A 26119-nucleotide genomic window follows, 5' to 3' on the forward strand; every position below is an offset into this window, starting at 1 on the left:
TCGTTGATTTTAGTGACAGCAGCCCAATTGGCAACTAAACTTGAAGCAAAAAAAAAGCGTAGCCGATTATTTACTGAAATACATGAGTATTCTGCTTTCTTTGTGCTCTACTCATCACAATCTTCATACTCACAATCGGTAAATAAAATTGCTTAGGCGGTTTTAGGTCCTCTAGATGGCTGAAAGTCTGAAACCTGAGAGGCCAGAACCGTGAGGTGCAGATTTATTGAGTTGAACCCTAGCATCAACGTGCCGTGCTACGTGCTGTCAACAACAATGATAATCAGCATATAAAACAGTGAACGGGAAAAAACGAACATTTTACATATTTCTATACCAATGATATGCATGATAACACAAAATGTTGAACAAACAGTCGGAAGTAGTTGTCAGGTCATCGCCTGGAAATCTGCAGAAAACTAAGGAGTGCCTCTATGCCTTTTCTACTACCTTAAAACGTACAGGAAACTAACACTGGCTGCATGTGCTTCCTATTTGAACTGGGTGCATTAAGGGACTTCAGGTCTTGGGCTTCTGCGCATAGCTTTTGAACCGAGTAACAATCAACAGGAACTACGTTTTTTTAGATAGACCACTGAATACGTGCTTGAACCTGCAATTTGATATATACGGTCAGCTCTGAACTTGTGCATTTTAATAGAAATATCATAGTAAAGTAGAATCTAAGAGGTTACCATAGCAACACCTAAACAGGAAGAGATCCATCCATGATGGCATCAACATATAGGAACAAATGGAGTACATGACACTTGCACTTGCTATCTAGATGTATCTGGGTTAAATCAGCTAGGTACGATGGCAGAACCTTAACTTGCAGCATCTTTGGTATAACTTCAGCAGTAGCACAATATGCGGTGCATTGTATTGATGAACTATTACTGTTGCAGGCAAAATGGTAAAAAGAAGTCAACTGATCCATACTGATTTTCTTGCTCCACACATCCAAATCCATACTCAGGCAAAAGGTACCTAAAATTGAGTATATCATAGCTCCAAACACACAACTGATCCATACTCAGGTGTTCACTGAATGAGCTCAAGCTCTCCGTCGTGAATCCATTCTTCAAAAGAAACAGACATTTCATATACGAACATGCAAGGGTTATCTTGATCAAAATAGAGTAAAACTGCTACATCATTTAGCCGCTTCACCCGGAACCGAGCATGCAGGTTATCCTTTAGAAATCCACATGTTGTAGATCTGCAAAGTTGGTAACCTGCCGATACGAACATGCAAGGGTTATCTTTCTGGATAGCCTCCACATCAAACATTCCTGGTGAAATGAAACACTCCACGGGATACACCACATGACTTGCCGATACGCTGCTAATTAACTGCACTCTTATATCTGTACCTTCTTGTGACCCATGGAGGTACTGGATTTTTTGCAACATAACTGTGTACCTATTAACAAATAAACACAGGTGTGTTCTGCAGGGTGGCACCCTCTGCTGAACTATTCTCCGGAACCTTGGTGGCAATCTGATCTGCCGTTGTCATGATTTTCTGGCAAAATATGATAGATCATCAATTGCCCTTGTCTCATGAACAATATACTCCAATTCACAGTATGGAGACAGCACATGTTCCACTATATTACTTGGCCATATTTGCAGAGGCAATTTTCCTAGAGTGAGATGTACCTGCTGAGTGCTGACCAACAAATATGCTTCTTAGGTGAACCAATTCATCTCCCATGGTTCTAGCAACAAAGAAAAGAAAAGGAAAAGTAAGATAGAGAAACGGTAAAGGTGAGCAGGCAATGTAAAAGCTGAAAGACTACAAAAGTTTGGCCGCACCTATGGAAATAACAAAGAAGCAAATAAAACTAAATCCTAAATGTGCCATTGAAAAGTGGGTGAATTGCAAGAATTAGATAATAAAAAGGCAATAGCACATCAAAATTCTATCTATTTTAGTGAGAAAAAACATGATATAGGGAAGAACGCAACCTGCATAGACTTTTGTCCGCATAAACTTTGGTAGAGAAACTAAAACAGATAAGGAAGTGTGAAGTATACATCTGAGTACATATGGTAGAAGAAGAATGTGGTTGCATACAAAAATTTCCAGCATGGGAACTCATGGAAGAAACAAACGTGTAAGCAGTACTTACTCACAAAGACGTGAGGAATAAATATAGTTGAGCGTCAAGACTGAATCTCAAAAGCTCGAGGAGGTCGATCCGAGAAGCAAAATGGAAGATGAGCTCGAGACACGAAAATCAGCTGTAGAAGAGACATCAGGTCGAAAGAGTGAGTTAGAAGATGGGCAATAGATAAATAGAAAGAGTGAAACGGATAGGTAAGAGTAGCACTCATATGAACAATTTGCAATACCAATGAAATTCCCCAAATCTAAGAGTCGGAACAAAAATGAAGCCAATATCTCTGAGCACCAACACCATCTGATATGTAAAGCACTGTGGATATATATAAATCAGAAAACCTCGTAGTTGTGTAGTGTCAATTGAAAAAAGATCAAACCTGTAAATTGAACTGCAGATTGGTATGTCACTGCACAGTTTATCCCTCTGCATATCTGTAGCAACGCCTGCAAAAATAGAGGAAAAAATACATACTTAATCAAAAGTATTCACAAGTAGAATCTATATGACTTTCAACGGAGATTTAGCAAAAAAGAAACCGTTGACAGTCAATAGTAGTGAGCAGAAACTATATGCCTTCAATCGAGAATTAGCAATTTGGATTTACACGGAAGCTCCTCCATAGAAAAATCCTGATAGTACTATATCTGAAAAAATCATGTCAGGAGCTGTCATGTAGTGTTGAAGACATGTGAATCATTAAGTGGATGCAAGAGCACAACTGGTACACAATAAAGCCATTACTCCCCATTTCGAAAAAAATAAATAAAGCCATTACTGAAATCATCAGCAGGTACTTCATATAGGATTAACAGTGACACATTGTTTGAATTGGAAAAAACACAGTTGCTATTCATGTTCGCACGGTCCACCCTTTGCGAAATAAAGTTGGAGCAACCGTGGATATTTCTCTTTGTATCTTCAGCCACTGCTGCAAGAGTCTTAAAAGGGAATAGTTGGTCTTCCATGTACAAAAAAGAAGTACACTATTTTATATTTTGGTGAGAAACAAAGAGTATTCTTACCATGTTCTGTAGATGCAAAATTCCCTAGAAGTCGCAGCTTCAAAGAGAGACAGAGAGAGTCACGACACGGACGGCGATGCAATGCATCCGAAAGGGAGCACCCACTGTGTCGCCTCCTCCCATAGTCGTGCTGCCTCAGGAGGGAGAGAAGGGTGCCGATGTCCTCCGCCTTGCTCCTCCTGTCAGCTCCTCCCATGGCCCCGCTGCCTCTGGAGGTAGAGGAGTGCGCCCATGCCCTCCTCCTCGCTGTTAGCCGCCTTGGGAAGGGGACGGGGGCGTCGAACTCCCTTGTGTGGCCCGCAGACTTGGAAGGGGGAGAAGGCCGGCCGATGCCTGCCTTGGTAGGGGAGAGAAGGGAAGCCTGGGCTGCCTCTGTACGCACCTCATGGCTTAGGGATGGTCCGAGGTAGATGAGAACCGCCTCCTCTGCGTAAGGACATGGGATGCAGCGATTGGGAGAAATAGAGAAGTCGTGTTTTTTTTGGCATCGTGAATCTTGGAGTTCCTAGATTGTTCCAGGTTGGGCCGCACCGCTTTGACCACTGATTGCTAAAAGAAAGCGAAGGAGTTGCTCAGCCGGTAGCCGGTCACCCAATCGTCCCAGGAAAAACGAAGGAAACTAACAACTGAACGTGGAGATAAATAAAGGGGTACGTGTCATTTAATGGATGAAGGTAAATGACCAGAAATTGTGCCCAATCAACACGGAAGCGCAAATCTGTTCACCTTTTATATATAGTGTATAATGTATAATACTCCGTATTATTTTTCGTTATCCTTTTCGGCCAGTAACGGCCACAGGTCACAGCTCCCTCCCACCGCCACCATGTCCGCCACCGCTATGTCCGTCGCTCTCCACCACCGAGACCACAACGCCAACTCCCACCGCCACCCCTTCCCCTCCTCTTCCCTGATCTCCGCCTCCGTTTTCCGCAGTCGCAGGGCCAAGTGCAGCCGCAGGATTGTGCCCCCGCCCTCCGCCGCCGGCACCGGCGATTTCGAAGGTGAGGTTCGTGCACGGTTGTTCCGCCAATTCAAATCAACGTTTTCGGTGTTCTAGAAGGAAATGAGCTGCTCCATTTTTTTTCCATTCAGTTTGCATGCTTATTGTTAGTTGAAACTGAAACAGTGAGACTATGTCATTAAGTCAGCTGCCGTGGAACGTTTAGGAATGCTTGCTAGATGGCCAGTGATTTTGGTTGTTGCATTACAGCCTGCCACCCACCAGTCACCAGACATGTATAGACCGCGACAAACTCCGAACAAGTATAGACGGCCCCTCTAGTAGCAAGGTTTTGAGAAGCTACTGATATGATGGAAAGCCTAATGAGGAAAAACATTATCATGATTAATGTTTGAGCTGAAGGACTCATATAATTACATGCCTGCTGACTTTCTGTAAAGCTTATCGCTGACAACTATAAAACGGGAGAATCTGATTCTGTGAAGATTTGGTGGGGACAAAAATGATAACATAAAAACACGGAACCATGTGAAAGTAGATAGAGTAGTGATGATCTTTACATGTACTTGCTATTTAGGAGGCCGTTTGAGAGCTCCAGTCCTGGAGAGCTCCCCACTTCACCCGTGTTTCATCACAGAATTGGTGCAAAATGATGGATTTTGAACTTCCCTGTTTGTTTCTGTTCACATGCTACAAAACTGATTTTAATTGTGGCCAAACTCATTGCTATGCACATGGACCAAGAATGACTTGCAAGATATAATTTCGTTCGCCCACTTCAGTATGTGGCGTGTATTGATTGACAAGAAATTTCAATATGCAAACACAATCTCTGGCAAAAGTACCATAGCTGTCCATCCTTTGGAATAGTTACTGTTGCCATTCAAAACATATCCGCCTTATTCTCGGAAAGGTAGGCTTAGTGACGGAGCCAGCACTCAAATAGTTGGTCTACAGAGTTTAAAAGATAGTTCAGTACAAAATTTCGAGATCAAAAATAGCAAAACTCATATTTGTCTTTCAAGCTATAACCAAGAATTTATCAAACTGGCAGATTTCCTCTTCATATTTGAAGTATTTGTGAGAAACACAAAAATCATTCTTAGATCTAGCTACAAAGAGTAATACACTGCTATTGTAATAATTAATTAACTAACTAACTAACCATTACGAAGACACTAGTAAAATAAAAGGGAGCGAGGCCAATGTACTAGCACATCAAGACAACAAAGTAAGGAGACAAGGGAAGGCACTCCCTGCTTGCTGGTCGCCGACTTGCCGAGGTGGCCCACGGCCCGCCTGCATCCAGCCCTGCACGTTCATCCTGCCTGAGCTGTATCAGTCACAAGTGGCACTCGTTATGTTGGTAGTTCGGAGTTGGTGATAGCCAAGGCAGATGGGCTGTTCTTCTATTGAATTGTCGGCGTGTTGGGCAAACAGGCTTATTGATGATATAGGCTGGTGGGGATTGCCTACTGGGTTTATGGAAGAGCAATGAAGGGGGAGTTGGGTAGCAGGTTGCAACGTGAAATCACTATATTTAACAATCTTTGAGGGAAATTTCAATATACGTGTGTATTATAACTACTTGATAACTGTTTATTTACCTAAAATAATTGTTGTACATTGTGCACCCATTTCATATGCTCAGCCATGGGCAGGCTTCAAGGTTTAGTATCTTAATGTTGAAAATTGGATAAATACATGGAGTTCTTAAATTCGGAATGCCTGAGCTGATCTGTACTATTCATGATGGGTAGTGACTATTGGTTAACCCATACAAAGTGTTATACTAGTACTAAAGAAAGTAAGCATATCCCCATGACCAAAATTTATTTCTCATCCAATTTCTGTTGTAACTTGCAGAAAATGATATTAGCATCACATCTTCTGCGGAAGTATGGACGGAAGAACAAACATTGAAATATTCTCTTAACAAGAATATATTGCCTTCATCAACCACAAGAGCTACTTCCTCCATAGCAGGCTCCGTTCCTCTTAGCAGCTTCCATCATTATCCCAACAGTCAGCGTTCTTGTTTTACTTCGTCAAAACCAAACCATGACAATCCCCATAAATACAACTATTCCCCGAAAATTCCTAGGCGGTCTCTCGTCTTGCTCCCTGCCTCCTCTCTTCTCCTCTCTGTTTCCTCCTCATTTGCCGTAGATGATGCAAATACTCCATTCACCTCTACAATTGACACAACTATCACAGATCGCATATTCATGGACTTTAGCATCTGCCCAAGCTACTTTAGCTCTGACCGCACGTTAGGAGCTGAACTCTCTTCATGCCCTGATTCTGAACCTCTTGGCCGTGTAGTCTTTGGTCTCTATGGTCGGCTGCTCCCCATCACTACTGCCAACTTCAAAGTTACGTGCACGGCTTCTGCATATCGAGGCACGCTTGTGCACAAGCTCCGCCAAGGTCAGTTCTTTGCTGCTGGCCGCCAAGGTCCTCGGCGTGATAAAGGTGTGGTCCAACCTCCCTCAAGGCTTGTGAGCAATGCTGAGACTGTTGACCCTAAAGCATACCAGCTGAGACACTTAAGGCCTGGCACACTATCCTTGTGCCTTGGACAGAATGATGATGACGATAGCATCAAACTCAGCCCCAATTATCACAATGTTGAATTCCTGGTTACTACAGGTCCAGGGCCCTGTCCAGAGCTTGATGGCCAGAACATTGTCTTCGGAACTGTTTTGGAAGGTGAGTACTTCTCTCAGAATCATTTTTATTAGATGGTATCCCAGATTTTGTGTTGAATATCTTGCAAGAATTTAATATGCTCCCCTTGATATTTTTGAATAACATACAATATTTGACGAAGCTATGTTATTTGTAAATTGATTAGACTAATTGAATAATGCAAAGATTGGTATGACTAGGAGCAACATGTAGTCTAAACATTAACCTTCAGGTGATAATACTGGTGCAAGCTTTGTTTACAAATCATCTGTGCATGCCATAGTTCTTCAGAAAAGCTCATACCATTAATGAATGAATCAATGTAGCTCTTCTGACAGAGAGCCATGCCATCCTCATTTTTGCTCCATATGTCTTGGCAATTCGTCATGGCTCATGCCTGTGATTTAATAGAATTCGGCAGATTAGGGAGGAAGATCAGCATTGAAGGAACCATACAAGATCGTCAGTGAGCTGTTGTTACATAATTGACTACATGACCCAAACAGAATCTAGTTTTGCTTGGCTAATTTAAGACATGTCATCTCTTTCTTCTTTGACAATATTCCTTTCATACTCATTAGTATTTTCAGGAACAGTCATGCCTCTGGGTGACTAAAAGCACTTTATCTATTGAGTTAACTGCCCCCTGCCTACAACAAACCTCATACCCGCCAGCTCCTGCACATGCACACAGTGTCACAACCCGAAGGTGGATGACAGGGGATCAATGGCGATCTCTGATAGAACGAGAGAGAGATGAGAGAAAGCAAGCAGGAGGTGGGCAACGAGAGAGAGGATGAGAGATAGCAACACGCTTCTATTTCTTCGATGCCTTGTTCAGAATCTTACAGGGGTTTATATAGCACCCCGAACCGCACACACACCGGCCACGCTCCTGCCTACTCTTGTCACAACTGTACCCAGGTTCAGTTAACCACAGTTACAGGCGTGACATTCGCCGCTCCTTGAGACGAAGCTCCTTCCCAGATCAGTGCTGAAGGGATAACGTTTGCATAGTACCTCATAATCCTCCCACGTTGCCTCCTCTGGTGGCCGAGACGACCACTGAATCTTGAGTTGCACCACATACCCTTGACCTTGTTTGCGCATGCGTCGTTCCAGGACTTGTATAGGTTGTAAGTCCTGTGCTGCTAAATCTGGTGGTCGCGGCAAATCCATGAACACCGGAGAATAGTTCGGTGTGAATGGCTTCAGTTGGGACACGTGAAAGACCGGATGAATTCGAGCATCCTCTGGCAAGGTTAATTTGTAGGCCAACTCACCAATGCGCTGCTCGACTGGAAATGGACCAAAGAACTTGTAGGCCAATTTCCGACACGGCCGATTTGTCACTGACGTCTGAGCGTACGGTTGTAGCTTGAGCAAAACCTGTTCCCCCACCTCAAAGGAGCGCTCTGTCCGATTCCTATCCGCATATTTCTTGAACCGAAGCTGAGCTCGAAGCATTTGAGCACGAAGGCGATCAGTATGATCCACCCAGTTTATGTCCGGTGTGTCTGTCGATTGCGCCCCCCCAATCCAACATCGCTCCCAGATTTGGTTCCCGGCCATACAGAGCTTTGAAAGGGGAACAATTCAGGGCAGAATGATGGCTAGAATTATACCAGAACTCAGCCGCCGGCAACCAACGTCGCCATTGACGTGGAGCATCATGCACAGCAGTGCGCAAATACATTTCCAGGCACTGATTGACCCTTTCCGTCTGGCCGTCAGTCTGCGGATGGTATGCTGTAGAATAAAGCAACTTGGTGCCAGCCGTTGATAACATCACACGCCACACAGAGCTGGTGAAGATTTTATCTCGATCCGAGACAATCGTCAGTGGCACTCCATGCAGTTTGATAACATTGTCCCACAAAGCCTGAGCGACCTGAGCTGCGGTAAAAGGGTGCTTCAGAGGCACAAAGTGTGCAAACTTTGTGAGTCGATCGACCACGACCATAATCACCTCAAACCCCTCAGATTTCGGCAGCCCCTCGATGAAATCCATCGAAATATCCTGCCATGGCAACAATGGCACTGGTAAGGGCTGTAATTTTCCTGCTGATTTGATATTCTCATGTTTGGCATGTTGACAGACTTCACATTGTCGCACAAATTCCTCCACTGCTGCTTTCTGCCCAGTCCAGGCGAACAGTTTCTTGACCCTCTGATAAGTAGCGGCAATTCCCGAATGATCACCCACTGCACCGTGGTGTAAGGCGCTGATCAATTTAGTTTGCAGAGCTGTGTTGGAGCCAATCCATATTCGATTATGCAAACGAATAATGCCACGGCTGAGAGAGAACCCTTCCTCGCTTGGTGAACAGACAGACAATTGGGCCAGTAAAGTCTGAGCATGATCATCAGTTTCGTAGGAGTTTGTTACCTCCACTAACCATTGTGGCTGACAGACGGATAGCGCATTTGCGGTTAACAAGTGTCCCACACGTGATAATGCATCCGCTGCTCCATTCTCCACTCCCCTTTTATACTGAAACTGTAGACCAACCAGTTTCGACATAGCCTTACGCTGCAGGTCTGTGTCCAGCTGTTGATCTCCCAAATTACACAAGCTTTTGTGGTCCGTGAGAGTAACAAATGGGCCTCGCTGTAAGTAAGCTCGCCACTTATCCACTGCCATCATGACTGCTAAGAACTCTTTCTCATACGTTGACAGTTGTTGATTGCGTACCCCCAGGGCTTTGCTGGAATAAGCTACTGGATGTCCTTCCTGAACAAGCACTGCACCAATACCTGTATCACAGGCGTCTGTTTCAATAGCAAAAGGTCGATCGAAATTTGGCAATTGCCAGCACAGGTGTGTTGACCATAGCTTCCTTCAGCTCCTCAAATGCTGCTTGTGCTTGATCACTCCATTTAAACCCTTTCTTGGTCAGTAACTGTGTCAAGGGCTTGGCAATGATTCCATAGCGTGAGACAAATTTACGGTAATACCCTGTTAGCCCCAAGAACCCACGAAGCTCGGTTGCATTGGAAGGAATTGGCCAAGACTGCATTACCTTTGTCTTTTCACTGTCCCAAGTACTCTATGATGTTTTGTGCAAAAGAGCACTTGGATTCCTTGGCATATAATTGGTTCTCTCGTAGAAGTGTCAATACCTTGCGCAGATGTTCCTGATGATCTTGCAGCGTAGCACTGTATACCAAAATATCATCCAAAAAGACGATAACAAATTTCCGTGTGAACTGAGCAAAGATGGTGTTCATCAGACATTGAAAGGTAGCTGGCGCGTTGGTTAGGCCAAACGGCATAACTCTGAACTGGAAGTGGCCTTGATGTGTTTTAAACGCTGTCTTCTCCTCATCTTTTTCACGAATACGGATCTGGTGATATCCAGCACGCAGGTTCAGCTTGGAGAAAAAGGCCGCTCCCGCCAATTCATCCAAGAGCTCATCCACAATGGGTAAAGGAAATTTATTCTTTACTGTGAGCAGATTCAGTCGCCTGTAATCAATACAGAAGCGCCAGGTGCCGTCCTTTTTCTTTACCAGAAGCACTGGGGCTGCATAAGGGCTCATACTATGAGTGATTACACCTGAACGCAGCATTTCCAAAACTTCTGAATGACATTCCAAAACTGTGGTCCTGCGTCAGGACAGCCGGAGAGAAAACATCATGTTCACCCTGATATTTTGCGCGGAGGAGGTCCACCCATAATCCTTGCCTGTCTTGGTACAATTTTCATATCCACTTTAGTATTGAGGATTCCCAAACCCCCAAATTCTCGCGGCTTGCAGACCGTGGCCCAGTCTACAATATGGTACTTCCTTTTAGTACCCACCCCTTCCCAGAAGAAGCGAGACATAGATTTATTCATCGCTCCATGCGTCGAGTCATGAAGGAGGTATAATCCCATCGCAAACATCGGGAGGCTCGAAAGGCATGAGTTTGTCAGTTCTAGCCTTCCCGCGGAGGCTAGGAATAGGCCTTGCCAAGGGTTAACCCTATGACCTAGCTTCTCAGTTAGGAAGTACCAATCCACAACTCAGAGGGCCTTACCAGACACTTGTAAGCCCAAGTATTTCATCGGTAGGTGATGTCTACGCACACTTCTATTCTTGTAGACAGTGTTGGGCCTCAAAATGCAGAGGTTTGTAGAATAGCAGCAAGTTTCCCTTAAATGGATCACCCAAGGTTTATCGAACTCAGGGAGGTAGAGGTCAAAGATATCCCTCTCAAGCAACCCTGCAATTACGATACAAGAAGTCTCTTGTGTCCCCAACACACCCAGTACACTTGTCAGGTGTATATGTGCATTAGTTCGGCGAAGAGATATTCATCGGTAGGTGATGTCTACGCACACTTCTATTCTTGTAGACAGTGTTGGGCCTCAAAATGCAGAGGTTTGTAGAATAGCAGCAAGTTTCCCTTAAGTGGATCACTCAAGGTTTATCGAACTCAGGGAGGTAGAGGTCAAAGATATCCCTCTCAAGCAACCCTGCAATTACGATACAAGAAGTCTCTTGTGTCCCCAACACACCCACTTGTCAGGTGTATATGTGCATTAGTTCGGCGAAGAGATAGTGAAATACAAGTAATATGGATGAATGTAAGTAGTAATTGCAATCTGAAATAAAAATGGCAGCAAGCAAACATGTAGCAGAATTGGTTGTAAACGGTGTTTCAATTCTTGGAAACAAGGCCTAGGGATCATACTTTCACTAGTGGACACTCTCAACAATGATACCATAATTGAATACATAGATATTATCACTTCACTACGCTACTCTGAACCACTCTCCGGTTTGATAATAAACACAAATTCACTGCGTAGGGATGTATAAGCACTCCTTAAAGTTCGCATTCCCAATCTATGGACGCCCCACGCTGTCACTTTGAGCATACAAAGATGGTACTAGCTAGACACCACAATTCATAAGTATTTCTATAAATTAAGCATAAGAAACAAACACGGTGTGCACACTGTCACCTTCACACCGTTGGACAAGGTGTCCCCGGAGATCACATAATAAAACCACTTGAGTAGCACAATAGTTGAAAAATAACATCTACATATTGAACTAGATTACAAAGCTCATGATCATATGAAGATCATACATGGAGAGATAGATAGACCACATAGCTACTGGTAAAGTCCTCAGCCTCGGGGGAGAATTACTCACTCCTCATCACGGGAGTCAGCAATGGCGAAGAAGATGGCGGTGGAGTCGATGGAGATGGCTCCGGGGGCAATTCCCCGTCCCGGCAGGTTGCTGCAATAGTCCCCCGAATCTTGTCTGCGACGCCGGCGGAGCTACGGAACTTTTGATTGATTTAGGGTTTTTGCGTCGGGAGCTTTATATAGGCGGAAGGGCGAGGTCGGTGGAGGCCCCACACCACCCCTAGGCGCGGGCCAGGGCCAGGCCACGCCTAGGCTGTCTTCCTTCGTCTCCCCTCTGGACTTTGGCTTCGTTACGGAAAAATAAGATCGATCTTCGGCTTTTGTTTCGTCCAATTCCGAGAATATTTCCCGTACAACTTTTCTGAAATACAAAACAACAGAAAACATGGCACTGTGACATATTGTCAACAGGTTAATGCCGGAAAATGTATAAAAGTGCAACGAAGTGTAAACAAAACATATAGCAATTGGTGTAAAACAAGCATGGAGCATAAAAAATGATACATACGTTTGAGACGTAGTAGGCTACCTGCCTTAGTGACCCTAGTCACAACTGCCTCGCTCTTCGCGAGATTAATCTTAATCTTGAGCCCCAACATGTTCTCGAAACACAACCTAAGCAGTTTAAGGTTGACTACTCCCATAGTAGATGGTTCAACCAGAATCATAGTATGATCTGTGTATTGCTGATGAGTAACTCCCCTAGGATCAAATGGGACACAACTCCCTGTATATGTCCCGCCACATTTGCCCGTGGTAAAAAGCTGCCAGGGCATCCACCATGAAGTCGGAAAGAATTGGGGAGAGATGTTTCCCTTGACGTACCTCCCAAGCATTTCGAAAGTAAGGGCCAATCTCTCCATTGATATTTATGGCCGTCTGTCTCCCAGAGACCAACTGCATGGCGTTGCACAATGCCAGCTGAGAAGCCCTTTCTCAGTAGCACCTCGCGCAGGAACCCAAGTTCATTCTCTCATAGGCCTTCTTGAAATCAAGTACCAGCAGAAGACCTTTGAGTTTCTTAACTCTGAGTTCATGAGCAATCTCATGATGTGCCAACACGCCCTCGTGCAGGCTACAACCTTTAATGAAGGCCGTTTGACTTCGATCAATCATCCTATGGGCTATTGGGGAAGTCTAGTAGAATAAGCCCGCAATAAATTTAAAGATGACATTTATGAGAGCAATGGGCCTAAATTGTCTAAGAGTGTCCACCCCTTTAACCTTTGGAATAAGCGAAATAATGCCGTAATTTAGTCGAGCAATGTCTACCCTCCCTAGGGCAAAGTCATTAAGGATCCCAAGAATAGGGCCTTTAAGGATCTCCTAGAACCTTTTAAAGAACACTACTGGTAGCCCGTCCTGTCCCGGGGCAGAGTCTAGTTTCAATTCAGCCAACACCCCTCCTCCGGTGAGAAAGTGAGTGCCAGGTCCCTGTTTTCCCCATCCGAAATATGTTTGTCTTCCGGCCAGGGCGAGCGAGAAATCCCTATCTTTGCCTTCCACCCCCATGAGCCCATGGTAGAAGCCGTAAATATGGTCAACTAACTTATGCGGCTCCGAGATCTCCCTAGTGTTCGTAAGCAGTCTAGGACATTTCCGTCATCTCCCATTGGCGAAAGCATAAAAAAAGGCGGTGCACGCATCCACTGGAGGTGGTTGCGTTGCCGCTAGTATTCCTCCTCCAAATAGTCTAAATGGAAAATCTGATCCTCCAGGAAGTACCAGAGCGCCCATCCCTCCTCGTCTTGTCCCACAAAATCAGCAGTGCTATCCAGGTCCGCGACTTGCCGCAGTAGGCCCTCCATAGCAGCCCCTTCTGTTTGTGAAGGTTGGCACCCCACCCTTTGAGGAATTGTCTCAGCCCTCAATGGGGCACTGATGGGGTTCGGAGGCAGCCGTAACAAGCTGAATCTTCTCCTTCACCAGCTCCCCAAAGCCAGGGACCCCAAACCACCACGTTTGGAAGAAGCGGTCTGATCTCTTCATCCCCTTCTCGCCATTATCAAGGATCAGAGGGCAGTGGTCCGAGCTGATATGGGTAACCAGGAAAAGGGTCTCCCACCCAGTAGACACAAAAACCCGATCCAACACCGAGCGAATGGGCGAGGAATGATTGTTGGTCCAAGTAAACTGAGCCCCTGCTCGGCTAATTTGTGTAAGAGCTAGCCCTACCAGCGCATCGTTGAAATCGGCGCACCCTACGCCAGTTAATAACCCCATTGCTTTTAACCTCAACACGCCGGATTAGGTTGAAGTCGCCGCCCGCCACCAGCGGGAGCTGGCAGCTGCAACTTCCGCCTCGAGTTCACCCAAGAACTCCTCCGTCTTAGCAACTTCCGCCTCGAGTTCACCCAAGAACTCCTCCGTCTTAGCATGATCCGCATGACCGTAAATCAGCATGAAGCACCATTTTACGTTGATGTTCCTTATCATAATATCTGGACTAAGAAGAAGGATCCCATCCTCCAGCTTCCCACCTCGAAGCATTCATCCCTGAAGCCGAGGAGCATACCACCCGAGTGCCCCACGGCTGGCAGCCATCGCCAAGCAAATTGGCCTCCGTGCTCCAGGTGGAGCACCAGAGCTCGGCCATGGAGAAGTCATGCTTAATGGTCTCTTGAAGACCAATAATATTGACACGTTTCTTCTGAAAATTTTCCTTGATTTCCATCTGCAAGGCCGTCCTAGCCGACGCAGCTCCCGTCACATCGGGATCCTAATCCCTTCTCACATAGCGGTGACGTGATCACGTCGTCTTGGCTTGGAAAGCCGCCGCAACAGCTTCCGCAATGCGGGACGCCTCCTCCAACTCCAGTCGACGGGCCGTAGTAGCGTGCGCCGCTTACACCTGCTCCTTTGCGCGCAACAACGAAAGTGCCTCTGCAGGCGTGCCCGCGCTAGGGCTAAACACAACCCCACTATCCAGAATAACAGAAGCCATGTGGGAATCAGGAATGAGACCAAGTATTTCAGAGTGCATACCTTTCTTCTTGATCTTGTTCTCCAGGTTGTACTGCGCCTTGGATCGACGACCTTGCGCCAACGCCAAATCCACGAGTGCCTCCTTCTGTAGATCCTGTTCCTCCACCATCGACACCTTTCCCGCTACAACAGGCACGTCCACGCCAGTCCCGACCGTCACTAGGCCCTCAAGATCTTCCTCCGAAGGACCAAGCGTGCACCATCTTGGCAGGAGGTCCACCAGTGTTGTCCACCGCCAAGAAGGCCATCGGGTCCAAGGCCTCGGAGACTGTCTCGGTGGACATCATCGAATCAACAACTCCCTGTTGCGAATTGCGCCCAGCCGAAGTTAGCGTCGACACCATTAGTTCCGCCCGGCCACCCTGAGTTTGTTGCACGTGGAAGATAGAAACATGGCCTCCTTGCCCAACTTGGATCCGTACTAGAAGATCGGGCCTATCAGCAGGGCGGCCACCTCCTTTCCGAGCGACGGTACCGGGGCGCTCTGGGAGCCCAGTCCAGCTCTGTCCGCCGCCTTAGTGCCAGATGGGCCGGTCGGCGCGCCTTGTCCCGCCTACTTTGCCTGGGCCTACTCCAGATTCTTCTTCCGTCTTTCGTGCTTCCATTCAGCATCAGTAGACACATCATCCGAGTCATCATCATCCATATCAGTGTGTGAAGGCGGTGGAGGAGCCCCCCCTAAGCCACCAACACTCCCACGGGGCGGCACCTCAGCTTGAACCCCAATGGTGTATCCCTCGCCATTCACACAAAGCTAGATCGAGCCCTTGATACGTTGTGGGAAGCGGCATTGGAAGCGCATCCTCACATGTTTGCGGTCCCTCTTTTGTATTGACAACTCATCCACATGAAGTTTCCTCTCATCCACATCAAGTTTCCTCACGATCATCACCATTGCCGCTCTCAAACGCTCCTTCGTCATCAGATCCTCGCGCACCCCCGTGAGCCCAGCTCGACTGTAACACCACAGTAGGCCTAGGGGAGATGAAAGCCTCCCGGATGGTGGTGTCAGCCTTATTGAGTGGTAGGAACAACTTATTCTTGCCCGTGCTAAGGCGCATAGTCTCACGCGAGGGGAACCCAACTGAGAATTCAGAGTCCGAGAGTGGACGGACCTGCCAGTCCACAACTCATCCACTAGGTGTTTCAGCTCATCGGAGAGCTGTTCCTCCGATAGTGGCGCAACAGGGAACTTGATGATAGCCGCAAAGACCTCGCCCGGGTGTCCCCCATCATGGAGCGACCCGACATCAATGTTGAAGAACCCACCCCCAGTGATTGGCATGGCCCATGGATTGCAAACGCATTGTGTTACATACCACTGGACGGGCAGTTATCAGAGGTGTGCCCCTCCCCGCTGCAGATCACGCACACGCTGCAGATCACACACACAGTAGGTCAAAGGTGCATTCCGATTGAAAGTGACCTATAACCAGCTTGTTCTTCCCTTTAGACTGCGCCTGGCTGGCGCATGACCCGCTCCCTTGGGCCTTCTTGCCTTTGGCCTTTTCTTGTTGTTGTTGCCGCCGCGGTCTCCCTAACCAGCGGAGCCCGCCCGGTCCCTTGGGCCCTTGGTGTACGACGCCTGCTGCAGCTGTTGCTCCTTGCGCATCGCCTCCTCCCTCCTCACTTGTTTCGGCTACCATGACGGCGGTGAGTCCCAATAATCATTATCGCGCTCCTGGTACCGGTTCTTGCCTTGGTAGCGGAAGGCACCCTCATGACGACCGCCACCCTCCTCCTGGTACCTGTAGCCGCTGTCCTGGTGGCCAACGTTGCCGTCACCATTGTGGCGGCGTCCGCCGCCGTCTTGGCGGCCACCGCCACCATCTTGGCGGCCACCGCCACCATCTTCCCGACCCCTGTCGCCGGGCCCGCCCTCCTCCGGTTGCCTCCTAGAGTTCCCATCGTATCTCCGCTTGCGTCCCTCATCAAAGCCCAGCTCCATGACCACCGTTGCGAACGAGCGCAACATCGGCGACGGATCTAGGACTCGCCTGAGTAGCCGGTGTGGAGGGGCAAAAGGTTCGCCTAATCTCTTCCCCAGTTCACTCTTTGGCGGGGAACCCTAGATCTGGTCGAGCGCAGCCGATGGGCATCCAAACCCACCTAAATACCCACCCCTCCCGTAGGCCTCCCTCTGGCCCCAAAAAAAGCTACCCTAATTGCTCGTTTTGGGGCCCACATATCAGCTGGTCGAGGCCACCCCCTTCCAGCCCAGTAGGGACATCGCAGATGAGCGGAAAGACCTGGTCTACTGGGCCGCCCGCTCCCTTAGATTGAGCTCCATCTAGGACCATCGCATGCAAGACGCCCGAACCGCTGCGGCGACGGTGAATCCTATACACCGACCAGGTCGGTGCTTACTAAGCACCGCACACCCTGGTCGGGTATAGGGCCTGGCCCATGTTCGCCTTTTCATTTTATTTTCGTTTTCTTTCTTTCTTTTTTGTTTGTTTGTTTTTTTTGTTTTGTTTTGTTTTTTTGTTTTGTTTTGTTTTCTGTTTCTTTTCTTTTCTTTCTTTTTTCCAATTCTGAAAAAATTAAATTAAAAAATTGTTCAAATTTATAATTTTGTTCAAATTTGAAAAATGTTTAAATTTAAAATTTGTTCAAATTTAAAAATTGTTCAAATTTGAAAATTGTTTAAATTAAAAAATTGTTCAAATTTGAAAATTGTTAAACTTAAAAATTGTTCAGATTAGAAAATTGTTGAAACTTAAAATTGTTCAAATTTAAAATTTGTTCAAATTTGAAAATTGTTCAATTTTTTTTAAAAAGCGAAAACTTAATAAAATCTCAAATCAGAAATGCTAGGTTTTAAAATTTAAAATTTTAGATTTTGATATTTTTCAATTTTGAAAAAAAGAAACGATTTTTTTACCTGATGCTTTTGGGCCGGGCCCAGCAAGCCATGTCGGACCAGCGGAACTGAAAACAGCCGGTCGGGATACTGGGCCGGGCCCAACAACAGCCGGCGGGGTGTGCGGCTCCTCGCTCGCGACCGACCAGGTTTGTGTAAAGCAACCCCCTGCGGCGACAACGACCGCGCCGCCCGCTCCCCCGTCCCGGACCAATCGGGTCAGCACTGTCCCTGCGTTGCGGCGGCTCCGACCGTGGCGTCCCCACCCCCAGCCCCGGAGAGCCCACGGACGCCGGCGTGCACCACTCCTTCAAGACACCCCGATACTGTCGCCGGGTGTCATCGCCCACTCTCCCATCCGTTCAAAGCGAGGGGCGGCGAGTGTCGGAGTCTGGAGCTGTGGCCAGCCGGAGCAAAGGCTTGCCGATGGCCATGGCGGAGAGAGCCCCCGAGCTCCTCTGCCCGCTAAATGAAGCTCCCAGGTAGGTCGGACATTGTTGGCCAGATAGGTGGACTACCTAGTTCCCTTTCCAGATCCGAATCCACCCAGTTTTCATCGTTGTCGTCGGCAGACGAGCAGCCCACCTCAGCCTCCCCTGGCCGTGCCCAGAACCTTCCCCGGCACATCCCCTCCCCCGGGGACGAGACTGAGCCCAGGCAGCCCTTGCTGTGACCGTCGTCGCACGCTGGTGACCCTAGCGAGGCCGCCGTCGAAATCAAATTTGAATCGCCAATTTTGTCGCACGAGCCACGGACATACCTATTCGCACGACCCCAACCACCGCTCCTGAAGGAATAGAAGCCTATCTGCGTCGGCTTGCGATCCATAGACTAGTCAGCCACCAACCTGCTACGCCCACGGGGCAAACTTGCACTGTTAAGCAATTTACTAGAAGGACCTGGCGTGCTTTGCTGCGCCCGTTTTCTTTCAGCTGTTGTTTCGTTTTTGGTGGTTCGTGACGGTTGGTCTTGGCCTATGCGTGTTGTTGGATGGCATGCACATACTAATCGCGTGTTTTGATCATAGTTTTAAATAGCCTCGCAATGGTAATAGCAATTATCCACTATAGCGTAATTTAGATTGGCTATGCCTTTTTGGAGGGCTGCCGCTATTTGCGATAGCCCACTATTTGAAACATAGGTTTTGGTGCATCACCCCTAACACCTAGGACGGGCGAAGGTGCACCTCCTAACCCTTTCCTTTGCGCCCCTTTTGCAAGACTCAGCGCAGAAACATTACAAACAAATTAGCAGGGTGAGCATTCCTCACCGCTATATGAGGCAGAGAAGTAGACTTTGTTAGACCAGATGTTGTGCATCGTTAAGCATCTCTCTGAAAAAATATGTCTTGGACGATGCTTAGTTGATGCGGGATAACAACTATGCATGTCTTCAAAAATTGTGGAATCAAGTGCAAACAAGCTCTCATGTATCACACAGCTTCCCAAATCCCAATGTATAAAACACATACCATGTTCAAAGTTCACATATACAGCACCTACAGCACCAGAAATTTTTCTACGTACCATGTATCAGCAAGGGGACGTAGCTAAGTGTTATATTTTAAGCACTCAAGTTTTACATAACTGAAGCACCACGAAAACTAATCTTTAATGAACCCAGCAAAAAAAGAATTCTCATGCATATACAGATACCATACATGTTCTTTGAGTAAGCATGCTCATGGTTGAGCAATGATTTAACAACACAAGTAATAGTATTTTGCAGACTGAAAAACAGTTACAGCTTCAGTTTCTTGTCACATCACATCAAACAATAACCACATAAATCTATATAGAAATGAGCCATCTCTATATATTTAAAATACTCTTTGAGAACAAGAAATATCATATCCAGAGTGAAGCCATGAGATTAGAGCGGAGGTTGTTTCATAAGCTGCTGAGCTCCCTATTAAAACCTGAAATAAAGTTATAGGAGAACATGGACATGAGAACGGCAACGCATCAACTTCTAATATACTTAACTTGTAGTGACAGTGTGTCAACACCGCCATGGAAATTACATAAGGTTAAGAAAACTGAAAGACACACTTTTTTTATTTGTACTACTCCCTCCGGTTCATATTAATTGACTCTAATATGAATGTATCTAGACACATTTCAGTGCTAGATACATCCATATTGGAGTCAATTAATATGAATCGGAGGGAGAATATACACATTTCAGTGTATGATAATTCTACCTGAGAATATACACACCTACCACACCAGCATTACATTAATAAGCTTTAGATATGCTTGATCTATTAGGTCAATATTATAGGGTTTAGAACTTTAGATAGCAAACATTATATATGAACTTCCTAAATACTTCCCTATAAAAACATAGACATATAACTAATTGAACAAGAATTGACTGGAAAACTGATTCTTACACAACATGTGAAGAATAATACCACAATGAGACAAAAACTATGTCAGACACCATGCCATCACTTTTTTCTTTTACAAATTTTCCGAAAACAACTGTTGATGTCCTTGCTGATCAATAAATAGAGCTTGTGGAGACGCGATGATATCCACATGGCCCTACACAGAGGTTATGTTGCTTCTCCAGCGGACAACTGTTGATTTCTTTGCTGATCAAGAAACAGAGCCCGTGGAGACGCCATGATATCCACAATGCCATACACTAAGGTTTTGTCGTTTCTCCGGCGACTAATGTGGTCAGGATGGTCGCAATTCTCTAGGAACCCCTTATAACTGAATGAGCCAAACTTGTTCAAGAACTGTTGAATAATATGTTCAATAAAGCAATACAAAACTCACAATCAACTAACTGATAAATGGCGTCCTTTCTGCGATTTGCATTGCAAATCAAACTTGGTACTGCTATCACCCTAAAAACCTAATACTCCCATAACAAACTGGAAGTTAACATTCACTAAGTTGAGATCTACATTAAATGATACAATGATCAACATTCATTCAATACACAAAACCAGCCCAGTAGCTGATCAGTTGAAAAACATGCAAACTTGTAAAAGAGGGGGGCGCCAATAATAGCTTATTAATTTGGTAGCAACGGATATTGGTACTGACACACAACAAGAAGGGGTAGATATCATAGGAAAATGAAATGATAAATATTTTCTTAAGTCGATTGGCCATTAATTATTTGAAGAAATAAGACACAAATTTACACGTTTTAGCTAATGCAGTCCCTGGACTTCGCATCAAAGTAGTTCGCCGGAAAAACAAGGATAAAAGTCTGATGTGAATGCATTCGTTATCTTCAAACATGTGTTTCTAAACTCAATGGAACTATTAAACAAATCACGTGGATGTAGAAAGATCAAGAAAAGTATCACAAAACATGTATGATTATTGAACTATTAGCTTTATCCTTGATGGCTGCAACTATAATTACTCAATTAGAAATCTCCTAAACTCAAATGCCTAGTCAATGATCACCGGGAACAATTAGACATACAATAGAGAAAGAGCCGTGATGCAGCATTGCAGATATGTTCAAAAGAAAGAAACCGTGAGGCACCACCAATACCCTAGAATACACCACCATGACCACCATGAAGCATCCTCCATACCCTGCCTTACACGATCATTAGCAGAGCATGAACACTGGCGTCATAAATATATGCGACCAGCGCATTGGCTTTTTCTTTTTCTTAAGCGCAACCCAAAGCATTGAATGAAGGAAGGGAGCACAGAAAAATGCTGTTCCAAACACAGTAAAAATTTCATGCAGACTAACATCGTCATGTTAATCACTCGATAAAGCAGTCCCCATTAAGAACAGCTGAAGAAAGGCAAAATGTATACATAACAGAAAAATCGAGGATCGGTAACATGAATTTTTTTTCCCCGTCAAGATGCTAGAAGCTCTTGCTCAGCACCTTTACACTAAAAATAAAACTCCGAAGAGATAAAATACAACTATCAAGAATGTGCTATCAAGTTTGGCACACCGATCAATTATGTATATAAGGAGGTTTCCATACGGCATAAGTGCAAAGCAAGAGTACTCACCTATATTTATTGGTATATCATTCGGCTATAATGAAAAGATTTAAGACTAATACAGTGTATCCATGATGAACAATAAGTTCAGATAAGTTGGTTGATAGATCAAGCCCCATGTCTTGGATAATAAATAAAAAAGGAGTTGCGCGCAGCATACAATAATACTCCCTCTGTTTCGATTAAATCGACGCTAGCTCGCGGAGGTGTCTTGTTAATAGCTAGCTTTCTGGAAGAAAAATTTAGCTAAGACATAGAGACCATATTCACTAGTAATTGTTAGTACTCCCTCCGTCCATAAAAGGACGTCGAAGATTTGTCAAAATTCGGATGTACCTATACACTAAAAAGTGTCTAGATACATCTAAATTTAGACAAACGTATAACATCTTTTTTTGGACAAAGGTAGTACATTCTTTGCCCTTAAAGTCAGCTAATTTGAAATCTCGTGACTTGCCAACAAAATACTTAAAAAAGATGTTAACTTTTCTTTAAAGACTATTTCCCCAAATCCACTGTTCAAAAATCGGCCAAGATACCGATTTATCGGCCGATTTATCATGAATCAGGTGGTAACCGATAAGATTTTAACATATCGGCTAATTTATTGCGGCACTGATATTTCGGCCGATTTCATGTCTGAGAGCCGATATTTCGCCCGATTTTCACTCCGGTGCTCGATATTTCGGCTGATTGTTAGTGAAATTTCGCTGAAATTCGGTATGGTAGTCGATATTTTCATCCTATGTTCTTGTAGAACTGTGCATTAGCTCACATTTTCCATATTTATTGATTCAAATGCAAAGAATCAAGGTAATACTTCTGCTGAATGCTCAAATATTATTTTTACATAATTGTAGAAAATTTAGTGTTGAAAATTAGGATTTACAAAAAAACTAAGTCGATAAATGGACGACCGATAAAATCGATTAATCGTCCGATAAGCGATTAATCTCCATTTTGAGGCTGACTGATAAGTTAAGATTAACGATTTCTTGAACATTGCCCAAATCCGAGGAAATACATTGGCATAATATATATTATAAACCTAGGATAACCAAATGTTTGGACTTCTGTGCATAAGAATGAGTTGATACTAATTTGAATTGCATAGACAAAATTATGTATAACCTTAGAAAGGAGTTGATCCTTCAAGCCAAATAGCATGGGAACATTAGGAGGAGAACCTAAACAATATCAGTGTTTGCCATTCATGCGCATTTGTAAAATAAGAATTCAGCGAGCTCGTCCTTCTAATTATAAAATGACACCATGGGGGAAGAAGCCCCAGGTCTATATTAATTGGAAGATTTGGTGCATAGGCACGAGCTGCGAGAACGGAGTCTCGAACTCGGCGGGCCGAGTAGTATCAGCACTGCCTAACCACCAAGCTATGCCTCGGTCCACTTCTAAATATGAAATAACTGTTGACATTCTTACTGACCACTTTTTTATGTGCATAATGGAGCATAAATTGTATCCGGTTAAAAATATGTAAACAGCACTGATGGAAAGCTTGCAATGGATTGCTGGTCGCAATATGACAGGTCTGAGATTTATCGCACAAATATGATCTTAAAATGTGATATGCCTCTGCATATATTCAATGAAAGATGTAGCAAATCTAACCTTGATCGATGAAAGTGGTGTTGGACTTTAAATTGTTGATTTCCTTCATACATCTACTGATCTACACATGCAAATTATACCAGTAAATTTCTTTAACTCTGAAAGAATAATAAATAATTTACTCATAGTAAAACCTTACCACACCAAAAATCTGATTGGAAAGAGGAAGGTCAATCGCTTCTGTTACCTGCGATAAGCCAGACTACTTTAGAGCACAGGTAAGTCCCGCATCCAACAGTCCGACATATGCTAGGCCGCTGATGCGCGGATGCACAGATCTGCGTGATGCGAACATGTAGCGTGTGTAGGCAGAATTAATTGGAGGCAGTTCACAACATGGGCATGGATGCCCGGATCGAAATCAGCCATCCTAGCTAGATCAAAATTGATTTCAGAGATCAAAATTGTGTTTCGGCTCCCTTAGGTATCGCGGCTTCATCACTTGCCTCCGTCAACTGTACCATTGTCCTTTTCGTGATTACTGCTGCCCATGTCCTCTTCATCTTGTATATTTCATGGGATAAACTGAGAATAAATGCCGAAGTTTGTACGAATGGCTGGGCGCCTGGAGTAATATGCGATGCTAGGGCGTAGGGCTACACATACATACATAGAAAACCCAAGACCAAAATGATCGGGGGAGGAGCCAGGGTACGGACCTTGCGGCCTCGTGGCGGGGAAGGAAGCACACACGCGGGGAGGGGCCTGGAGCCGGCGTCCGGCGGGCAAAGGGAGAAGGCACAGCCGCTAGCCGGAGGCGGAAGCGGGGGCTGACACCCTCCGGCTGTACGTTTTTCGCTGGTTTGCGATTTCTCTTGGACTTGGCTGAAACGCGATGGAGAAGGCGTGCACAAATAGGCTTGGGAGTTCCACATTTTGATCCAAACGAGCCGACCTTGTACAGCCAAGCGGTAGGCCCAGCGAGAGCGACAGGCGAATCAACCACAGCGCGCGCGAACCCTGGGAGCTTAGTGCTCTTAGAAGATGGTTTATTGTGGGTTTGTTATGGCACCATGCTTGATTTCCAAGCTACTAGAATCCCACCGCTTAAACCAACCGAAGGAAGGAAGAAAAACCAATCGAAATCTCAGCCCAGACAGCGACACACCACCGAGTAAGGAATGTTTTCCATTCCACTCTCCTGGAAACACACCATGCTTGCACCTTATAGGTTCACAAGCTTGCCATGCCAGAGTGTTAAGCCCGCGCATGTTCCACACCAAAAGGCTAAAGTAACCAGATAGGAAAGCTACGAGCTGGCACAAAACAACCCGTTCTCATCGGCCTCCGCCTCGAGAGGGAGTGCATCCGGCGAAGAGAGCCAACACCGCCACTTGTCTTCCCTCGCCCAAAGTTCATCAAAGAGGCCAAGTGCCCCTCCGGGGCCTCGCCATAGATCACTTCTCCCTCCCTAGCAATGCCCAACTAGATCATGAGCGCCCTCTACTGCCGCTTGATCGGAGTCCCCGCTGTGAATCTTCCCGCCAGCGCCTCGAACACACATATTTGTTTTCTTACAAACAATTGAGCAAGTTGGTTGGTATCTGTACTTAACTATATGTAATTATTATAAATATTTTTTCCTAACTGGACATGTGTTCTGTGCAATTTCTCTGAATACATAACTCTCAAGTACCCCAGCATTTTGTAAAACAGCCTCATGCTCTTTTCTTTATTACTCGGTCTTTCTCGATATTACTGAAAAGATAGAAGCAACTTGGCTGTTGGTAAGAGAGTGATATATTAATAATTGGTCCTTCAAATTTTATTTAACTGTTGTTCTGATGTTCGCTTCATTCATTATGTAGGAATGGATATTATCACCAACATCGCGACAATCCCTACCTATAAACCTGCTGAAAGGATTCAATTCTTCAATGATTTTGCGCAGCTGATTGGCGATGAAAGGGCTCAATCTGCTAGAGCTATGTGGGATCGACCACAAAAAACCGTATATATTAGCGGTTGTGGCGAGCTGAAAGTGACCAAGCCATCTCTTTCTCCTCCTAGTTTGCCATGATAAACTGTATACATGTAATTTTTAGTATATTTACTGATCATTCCTTTTATAGCTGTATATAGGTATGCCTCCATAACTATAACTGTTCTTCCAGAAAAAAATTGTGGTTTAACAAACTCAGATTGGTTTGTGTAGATATATTCCTTTGCGATTTTTTTTGCCTGGGCTATGACTATGGCAAAAGGCACAATTTATTTTATACTATTTGGGTTACATTTTTCAGTCTGTATATTCTTTTTTTGTTCGCACAGTCATGGATGAGATGCTCTTTTGCTCTTTTGGTCTGGATAACTAGCTTCTCTCCTGCAGCAAATTTTAGTACAGCTAGTGGCAAATTTTAGTACAGCTAAACCCAAGGCAGTCTAGAAAATAGTGGCATGGATAAAACCTTACCCTGGTTCTTACAAGTTGAATATTGATGCAGCATACTATACAGATGGCCCGGGGGCAGCGGGGGCTGTTCTGCGCAATAATAAGGGACAGGCTATGGCAAGTTGAATATTGATGCAGCATACTATACAGATGCTCGGGGGCAGCGGGGGCTGTTCTGCGCAATAATAAGGGACAGGCCATGGCTCTTTTAAAAGGGTTAGAGTTTTTGGAGCAGCTGGGTTGTTCTTTGGGTTGTTCTTTGGTGATGGTGGAGTCTGATTCTTTGGAACTGA

The 26119-nt window shown here is 45.2% G+C and overlaps 1 protein-coding gene and 3 long non-coding RNA genes across 5 annotated transcripts; 2 read left to right on the forward strand and 2 right to left on the reverse strand.

Annotated features, from left to right (window-relative positions):
• Positions 1 to 351: 351 nt before the first annotated feature.
• Positions 352 to 3730, reverse strand: LOC127300924 (uncharacterized). 2 transcript variants are annotated; one of them, XR_007851687.2, is made up of 7 exons: positions 3155 to 3730; positions 2509 to 3070; positions 2362 to 2444; positions 2139 to 2250; positions 1666 to 1724; positions 696 to 1528; positions 352 to 613 (listed from the first exon to the last, which is right to left on the reverse strand). It is a non-coding gene; the product is annotated as an uncharacterized lncRNA (long non-coding RNA). The 2 variants fall into 2 exon arrangements; XR_007851686.2 differs by having other exon boundaries at positions 2509 to 3720.
• Positions 3731 to 3913: 183 nt separating this feature from the next.
• Positions 3914 to 25676, forward strand: LOC127300923 (peptidyl-prolyl cis-trans isomerase CYP28, chloroplastic). Its single transcript, XM_051331124.2, has 3 exons — positions 3914 to 4158; positions 5985 to 6830; positions 25243 to 25676. Exons 1-3 carry the CDS (start codon positions 3981 to 3983, stop codon positions 25452 to 25454), a joined length of 1236 nt encoding a protein of 411 aa, XP_051187084.1. The 5' UTR covers positions 3914 to 3980; the 3' UTR covers positions 25455 to 25676.
• LOC127300927 (uncharacterized) lies at positions 8193 to 9784 on the forward strand. The gene is made up of 2 exons (XR_007851688.2): positions 8193 to 9422; positions 9511 to 9784. It is a non-coding gene; the product is annotated as an uncharacterized lncRNA (long non-coding RNA).
• On the reverse strand, positions 19503 to 24254 carry LOC127300928 (uncharacterized). Its single transcript, XR_007851689.2, has 4 exons — positions 24094 to 24254; positions 23574 to 23621; positions 23435 to 23495; positions 19503 to 19722 (listed from the first exon to the last, which is right to left on the reverse strand). It is a non-coding gene; the product is annotated as an uncharacterized lncRNA (long non-coding RNA).
• Positions 25677 to 26119: the final 443 nt, after the last annotated feature.

Source organism: Lolium perenne, chromosome 7 (genome assembly GCF_019359855.2).
Source record: "Lolium perenne isolate Kyuss_39 chromosome 7, Kyuss_2.0, whole genome shotgun sequence".
NCBI classification, from domain to species: Eukaryota; Viridiplantae; Streptophyta; class Magnoliopsida; order Poales; family Poaceae; genus Lolium; species Lolium perenne.